Source organism: Rhea americana, unplaced genomic scaffold (genome assembly GCF_003343005.1).
Source record: "Rhea americana isolate MKP2758 unplaced genomic scaffold, rheAme1 scaffold_445, whole genome shotgun sequence".
Lineage (NCBI taxonomy): Eukaryota > Metazoa > Chordata > Aves > Rheiformes > Rheidae > Rhea > Rhea americana.
The window spans coordinates 222,914-230,991 of record NW_028186585.1 but is presented as its reverse complement, the minus strand read 5'-3'; the positions used below and the strand labels follow the sequence as shown (position 1 = coordinate 230,991).

General features: G+C 51.3%; 1 protein-coding gene across 1 annotated transcript in view; it reads left to right on the top strand.

The window, feature by feature from the left end:
- Positions 1-5,206: 5,206 nt before the first annotated feature.
- Positions 5,207-8,078, top strand: part of OVOL2 (ovo like zinc finger 2) — a 10,306-nt gene continuing 7,434 nt past the window's right edge. Inside the window, exon 1 of the mRNA XM_085315948.1 lies at positions 5,207-5,337. Coding sequence (XP_085172074.1) covers positions 5,207-5,337 — 131 coding nt within the window. The remainder of the gene's footprint in view (positions 5,338-8,078) is intronic.

The window sequence follows — 8,078 nt, the reverse complement described above, 5'->3', positions numbered from 1 at the left end:
GGGGGGGGAAGAGGGGACACCAGGGAGAGGCTTCATCTCCATCCATGAGATCAGTGCAATGTGAGGATGCTTCCAGGGAGATGTGATAGCAGCAGCCAGCAGAACGAGGGCTCCTGCTGTCCCGTCTTCCCTGTGCCGTGTGGCCTTGTGAAGTTGCAAATGTGATTGGTGGAAAATGAGTTATCTTCAGGCCTGGGCTGACCCTGGGTCATGCTGTTGCTGGAGAGGATGGTCCTGCCCCCCCAGACTCTCCACTCTGTGGCATCTCGAATGACGGTGCAGCTGTGCAGGGAAAGGGGAGAGGAAAGCAGAATCAGGGTTTGTCCTCAGCTGGGTGGGCAGCGAGGAGGCAGAGCCACCTTTGGGTGCTGCAGCCAGCACTTAGTGCAGGCTGCCAAACCGCGGCCATAGGAAAAGGAACTTGGCTGGAAGAAGCCTCACTGAGGTGTGTAGTCTGATGGTTAACTCATTCTGGACATGTTCGAACACATGCATCTGCCTTAGCGAGACTCCCTGGGAGTGATGCTGGCTGTCCCGGCCGGGTGCTGGCCCTGCTTCTGCTCTGGCCTAGGCAGGAGACCTGCGGCACTGGGGCAGGCAGTGAGACAGGACCATCGCTGCCATAGCAGCTGTTGCACGGGGATCAGCCAGCCCAGCCCGTGCTCTGGCCCAGCTCAGACCTGGGCCAATGACTGAGGCGCTTCTGGCTCTGATGATTGCCCCTCTCACTGCAAACCAGGCTGAGGAGCTGAGGGGAGTCCAGATGGACCTCTCCTCCTCTTCCTCCTGCTGCAGAAATCTCCAGGGAGCTGTGCTGTCAGGACACTTTGCCATGGGTGGCAGGATGGTACCTGAGCACTTGAACCCAACCCATGACAGTTATTTCTTCTTCCAGCTCAGCACTGTCTCCCTGAGCCTCTGTCACTGCTCATTCACACTATTAACCTTCATACTTCCCCAAAATGAAATGAATGGCACAAGCAGCACCTACCACCCATTCGACCTACTCTTGCAAGTTGACTCTATCTATTTGAAACAGTGAAGAAATGCAGCTGACCCATATGCATACAATAGTCTTTACTGCAGCTGGTCATCTGGCAGGAATGAGGAAGTCTCCTCAGAGCTTCAGAGATGCTATTTGTCCTTCGGAGATGAGGATTTTCTACCAGACAAAGTCTGAGCTTGAAGAAGAATGTCAGAGCTTGTACCGCTTGCAGGAGAGGTTACAATGTGGTTGTTTAAGAAAGCACCGTCCCACGCAGCCCCTGATGCAGTGTATAACAGCTCACTGGGGCACGTGAGTTGCAGAAAGTGAGGATTTTAAATGCACTTTGAAAATGCTCTCACTATTTTATAAGAACATAGGAAGAGACTAGCTAGGTCAGATGCCAGTTCCAGCAAATCCAACCTTTTTCTTCCAGCACGAGGCAACATCAGCCTTTTCAGAAAGGCATTTCCCAAGCAAGCCGGGCAGTTGCTAGCTCCCTGGTAAAGCTGCTTCTTAATCCTGGATAAAATAGTGTGGCCACAGTGAACTGCTGGGACAGGCTGGAGTGATGCATCACTGGCTTGCTCTGGAGCATGGATTTGCACTCCTTGTTTGGACCCTCAGCCTCCATGAGAACTTGCAACGCTGAGCTGCACATGCTAACAGTAAGGAAAGTGTRTCCTGTTCCAGCACGCTGCCTTTTCTCTTGCATGGATACAAGCAGCCATCAAGCAGCAAAATAGGAACAACATAAAAGAGCCAATGAGCTTGGGAGAGTTGATAACGTGATAAGGAAAATATCTCACTCCAGAGCAAGGTCAGTCAGGGCAGAAGGTTTCCATGCTATGGCCATATCACATGGAGTAGCCTTCACTCCTCTTCTAAATGGTGGCTGTAATATCCCTGAGAGGTGGTCAGACTCATAGGTATGGGTGCTTCACGGGTATCAACACTTGTTCCAGCTGGACCCTACCTGGCTAAAGCTTTCCATACCCACCTGTGGGACTCAGCTTCTTCCGACTTGCCAGAGTGAATCCAAAATCCAAATGAGACCAACTCTGCCACCAGTCCACACAATCAAAAAGCACATCCCTCAACCAAATAAGATGAGAGAAAAGCCAGGATCCCACCCCAAGTTACCCAAAGAGCCACATGGATGGAGCATAACGCACAAATGTCACATCTTTCCAGCGTGGACAGTCATTCAGCAGAAGGAAAAGGCTGTCCAATGCAGCACTACACAGAGCGGCAAACTCACCAAGCATGCAGTCAACAGGAACAATTTCATACCACCCAATGAGCAAGATTGTCATTGAGGGCATCAATATCTCTYGGGGGATGAAACCAACAGAAGAACTTGAGCAGATGCACTCTGGTTTCTTTACAGTTCTCATGGCTGTCTGGTTTGGTCAGTATGTAGATGTCTCCTGTGAAAATGTTGCATAAACTATGGGGAGTGAGGAACACCATCACCATTGAAAAACACCATCACCATTGAAAAGTGGTTGCTTGAGGAGCTGTTGGGGAACTTACTGGGTGCATTTGCCTTTTAAAGTTAGCCACTATGTGGATCTGCTGAAATCTAATAAATGTTGTGCACATTATGTATTTTTAAGCACCGTGGGAACATTAATATGGAGTAGCTTTCTGTCCTCTACTTAGCTACCTATTTGCATGAAACTTCTGGGGTTTGAATACCTTTGTGACCTCAATTTCATCAAATTTGGTAGGTATGCACCAAAGTTGCTGGAGAGGAAACCCTGGACAGTCTGTGTGATCACATAAATTTCAGGAAATCAAGGAAAAAAAAAGAATTACAGAAGGGAAATTGGGCAGAGTGAGTGAACATGGGGAAAGGTCTTCAGAGAACCTTAAGAGAAAGATGCTAATAGAGTCCTGTCTCCATGGCAAAGGGGTCCTTGCAATGTGCGCTCAGAGCTCTGCTGAAGTCCTTGCCAGAACAACGCCTGCTGCAAACCCGGCTTGGGACAGCTTTCCAAACTGGTTCCCCCCACCCGTCCTTCCTCGGCAAAGATCTCTGTTACAACACGAGCCTGCCATCGCACGCAGCTGCTCTGTCTTCAGCGGAGGAGAGGCCACAAGCTCATTGCCCAGGTCTCCTGCTCAGAAATGCTGCATGCAGCCAGTGGGGCATCTCTTACTGGAGACTGGGCTCGCTCTACCCAAGGTGTCTCACCGAAGCCAGCAGATCTAACACGTCGGCTGGGCTTTCCAGGGGTGGCTGAGTCCTGGGGGCCCCAGGGACACTGGTGCAGGAGGCTGTCATTTCCCTGGGGGGTGGCACAGGAGGAAAGTGGGACTCAGAGGAGCTGCTAGGAGCAGCTGGGGAACCTGGGTGCCCCGAGGGAGTGGAGCAGCAGCAAGTGGGCGGCTGAGAAACATTGCCAAGCCAGGAGGGAGAGTGGGAAGGAACCGGAGGTATCGGTGAAGAAAAACAGGGAGACGCTGGGAGTGGCGGGGGATGTGGGAGGCAAGGAGACGGGAGCCCGGTGAGTCAGCGCTGTGGGGTGCTTTGAAATCCAGCAGAGAAGTGCACGTTGTTCAGGTTCTGCCGCAGCCTGAGGAGCCATTTCCCCCTACCTGGCACCTTCTCCAGCCCTTTCTTGCTGCCCATGCAAGAAGAGCAGGTTGTCCTTCAAATTGGGGAAGCTCGTGGAGCTGCTGCTCTCTCCTTCATAGGTACAATGGGATGGAGCCATGCTGGCTTCATCCACTGTAGTGAAGTGATTCCTGATATTACGAGAGAAGCTGCCAAAATCTGGCTTGGGAGCAGATGTCCAATGTCCAGGATTTGGCCCTGTGGCCAAGGCAGCTTTATGCTAAGGGAGATGTTGCACAGTCCTGACCAAGGCTTTAGCTTTACGCTAGGACACTCTGCTGCCCTAAACAGCACTCAGATGCTGGTGATTATGGGCCTGTATTCACCCAAATGCTGGCTCCACATTTTGAGTCCAGAGGAGGAGGGGTATAGACTTTTTTGTGTTGGATGCCCAATACACCGTGGCAAAGGTGCAATGGTGGAGCTTGCAGCTTCTCCTGGAGAAGGTGCCCTCGTAGGTGGTGGGAACCCGTCTGGCAGTAGATCTTGCTCCCTGGGCTCTGTCAGACTTCATGACTYTGGGAGAGAAGCATTGAACACCCATTTGGCTGGGTATTGCCTTTTCAGTTCAGTTATGTTGGAACCACCCCATCCCCTGCATCCACCTCTAAGCATCTCATCCGGAGAAATACCCAATGCCAGCCAGCGAGCGGCAACAGTCATCTTGGTGCCTCCACTTGGAGGAGTTGCTCAACGCCAGCATGGCCCCCAGGCGAAGGCACGGGACACCGGGCACAAGTTAAGACTGAGCTCCTAGGGATCTGTGTGCACTCCTCTAATGAAGGCTGCAACACTGCCGTGGCTGGTGTGTGCTCACACGCACCTACCGAAACTGAGCTGAGTCACCCTGAATGCTTCAGATGTGTGATGAGGCGTCGGGCAAATGCAGAGCGGGGTGGGGTGGACAGGATCATCCCTCAAAATCACATCAGCAAATGCTTAGTGCTGAGACAGAGAGCAGAAATCCAGGTAATAGGAAGGTAGAGATTAGAAGTAACTTGTGCTCAGGTTGATTTTTTTTTTTTAGCGCAAGGGAATCTTCCCTGTATGCTCTGCTGCAGGTTTTCAGGCTGTGGTCCTTAGAGGTCCCTGTGATCCTTCTGAGAAGAATGACTACAGCCAGGCAATTCTCAACAGATTAAAATACACTATACAGCATGCTGGACTACTACAGGGTAATCCAGGGAGGCAGCAGGTTGGAAAAGGTTGCAGATGAAATGCTTGCTCTCCCTTGTCCTAGCTTCTCTCGACTGCAGCAAGGATGTTTTCCTTCTGAGACCCYTTCCTTCAGCTGCAGCCCAAGGTCAGGTCCTCCTGGCTCTCCCAGCTGCTTTGCACTGCTGTGCCAAACCAGATGGAGACCTGAGTTAAACTGGCAATGTGAAGGCTCACTCGAGACAGGAGCATTTCCATGGTGTGGCAGGCTGTGAGCCCAGGGCTCCCGGTGGCCTCATGGCGTCCCGGTGGCCTCATGGCATACTGTTTCAGGCAATTTGCAGACCTCAGCAGATGAAGATTTGCCTTCTCAGGAATATGAAGTCACAGCCTCTCTCACACAGCTGAGTATAGTCCATAAACTTGTGCAAATCCACTTATCCATGCTCTGCTGGGAGATAGAGATCGAAGACTCCACACTGGATGGAGCCATCCAGGATCTCATCTTCATCCAGTCCTATTTGGCTCAAATTGACTGGAAAACACCGGAGAAGGGGCACTGGGTGACTTGCTGGTGCAATGCTCTCGTCCTAGCCCTTACCTCATGAGTGGGACACTGCTACATGGCTCCCACAGGTCATCTGTTTTGGTGTCCTTCCATTTTTGCTCGGGGTGGTGGTGTCAGAGCAATACAGCTGGATGATCAAGCTGTTGCCTCATCTCTACCCAGGCTGTGGCCTTCTGCCACACTGGCCTATGACTGTTTCTGGCACTGCACAGGGCTGATCAAGGTTAAAAACAACCCAGGCAAGAAGGAGAAAGGTTATTTTTAACTCCAATCAGTTGTTTGTTGCACCAGCACAGCCGACCTCATGGTATGGGGTGAAGGCATGGGAAGACATTGGTGGATGTCCCTGCCTGCTGTCCCATGGAGATACAATGACCACAGTGGTGTGGGATGACCCATTGCTGGCTGATTCCCATCTCTGCTCTGCTCCCACTCTCTACACCAAAGCAGGGTTGAAGCTCATCTCCATCCTGCTCATCAAAAAAATCCCCAGTGAAGGGAACCACATAGCTCTCCTGGGTCACCAGTCCCTGCTCCACTCACTGGGAAGATCCCCTTAAGAGGCAACTAAGATCTTCCCTATTTTCAAATAAAACTGAAGCCTCCTCATCCCCCTAGCAGTGGACCTGTGCCTTTGCTTGCACCTTTTTGCCCCCTTTACTGTCCTTACGTCTCTCCCTCTGCCCATCTTGAGCTCCTTCCCTGGCTTGCTAAACCAGGGCTCTTGCTCTCAAGCACACTTTCTCTGCTTTACTTCACATAGTACATAGATCAGGATGCTGGCAGTGAAAGGGAGGCCTCCAGCAGGGAGCAGGCACCCGTGCATTTTGCACATGGCCATCAGCCCATCCCCATGCCAGGGGTTTGATTGGGAAGGGGGCTGCGATTGCAACAGCATCCCATGGCTGAATCATTATTTGATCCAGCCTCTCTCTTCTCACTCACAAATGAGTCAAATGAAACACATTTTAGTAGTCAAATATGTAAGGGTGGGTCCCACTGTGCTTTGACCCTATAGGGCATTCTGTACGTTTAATTTGATTTACACTCAAAACGTTTATTTAACATACTGGGTTTCCTTCCACACCCAGCTAAGGCTCAAAATTAAACAAGATTCTGCAGAAGGGTTCGTATGCCATTATCTTATTAGCATCACCATTTATTAAGTAATTACCACACACAGACTGTATGTGCAATGCTTCTCCAACAGAYGAACGGAGAAGGATCGTGGCTGCCCAGTTTTCTTCTGCTCCCCATCCCAGGCTGCTGCTGAAGGGGAGCGTGGCTCAGGGTGAGACCTTTTCTCCACCTCATGCCTTCAACCGTGCTGAGCACACTGCAACCCTGACACCACTTGTTTGGGCTCCAGTGCTGCTGCTGCTAACAGCTTAGTCCTGATTCAGCTGTGCACGTAACTGCATGTCTGGCTTTGAGCACCCAATTAAAGTGAAGTGTGTGCTTCACTCCAGTACCTCCCTAAATGGGAATCTCAAAATAGGAGCCAAAAAAGCCCAGAACACATTAAAGTAGTTACAGCAAGCTCTTGCTTCGTGAGTGTTGTGATGAATGTCATTTGCTACCTCTTTTGGCTTAAAAGACAAGGAGTGGTTAAAAATAAAAGAAACCTCAAGTTGAAAGCCTTGCAGAAATCAATTAAAACCTATGTAGTTATAKTTTGACCTGGAGCAAAGTCTCAGACATAACAGAGAAATTACATAGCCTTAAAGAGAATGAAAGAAAGAAAGAAAAGAGAAGGTTTTATGTGTGGTATTGGTGAGATGCCCCGGAGATACGCTGAGGTCGCTTTTCTCCATGGGAGAGTGGAGGGAGCCCCGTTCTCCAGAATAGGCCCCACCAGCAGTCGTGATTGCTCTGAGGAGCCTGTCCTACAGGCAAATGCTCAGGTTTTAGAAGTTCTCCTGGATAACCTTTCCCCAAGCACTGGGTGCTGGGTGCGTTCCTCCTCCGCTTTGGTTGGTTTCACACTTGGCATCGGTGGGAGTAAAGCCAGGCCCTGTTCCTCAAAAGTCTTTTGGCTCCTGGGAGATTGTGCCTGGCCAGGGAGGAAGAGCTGGAAGTCTTCTGCAACAAGGTCCTAGCCCAGCCATCCGCCCCCATGCCTCACTCTGGTGGGCCCTGTGAAAACAGCCTGGTGGGTAAGGGCTGCTGTGTCTCCTAGCTAGGATCTCCTTGCTGGAAATACCAATTGCGTGGAGATACTTAGCCTAGAGGAGCTTCCCTTGGCAGCGTTACAGGCCAGTGGGGCTTGGGCTCCTTCCCTGTGCGCTGGGCCCTCAGGCCACGTCACGCCAGGAATTTCTCCATCCTGAGCACCCGCACTGGAGCCGGTGAGTGCTGGCCCGGATCCAGCCCCTCTTATGGCCTGAGATTTCAGAGTTATGTGAGAGATCGTACCTATTTATTCTGGACAAAGTCTCCAACAGCCTGAAACTGGTGGTCTTTCCCCAAAGAGCCTGGCTGCAGCAGATGAAGACTTGCAATGCATTAAAAAGCGCTCTTCGGCGCAGCCAATGCATCTGAAGACGCATCCATTCCAGAATCACGCACAGAATGGTTGGGGTCGGCAGGGACCTCTGGAGACCGTCCAAGCTCAAGCAGGGTCACCTGGAGCGCGTCATGCAGGACCGTGGCTCCTCCAAAAAGAAGCTCCGGATCTGACCCGCCCGAAATAAAACCTTCATCCCAACGACATCAGCAGCATCCGAACCGAGCATCTTGTTGCTTCC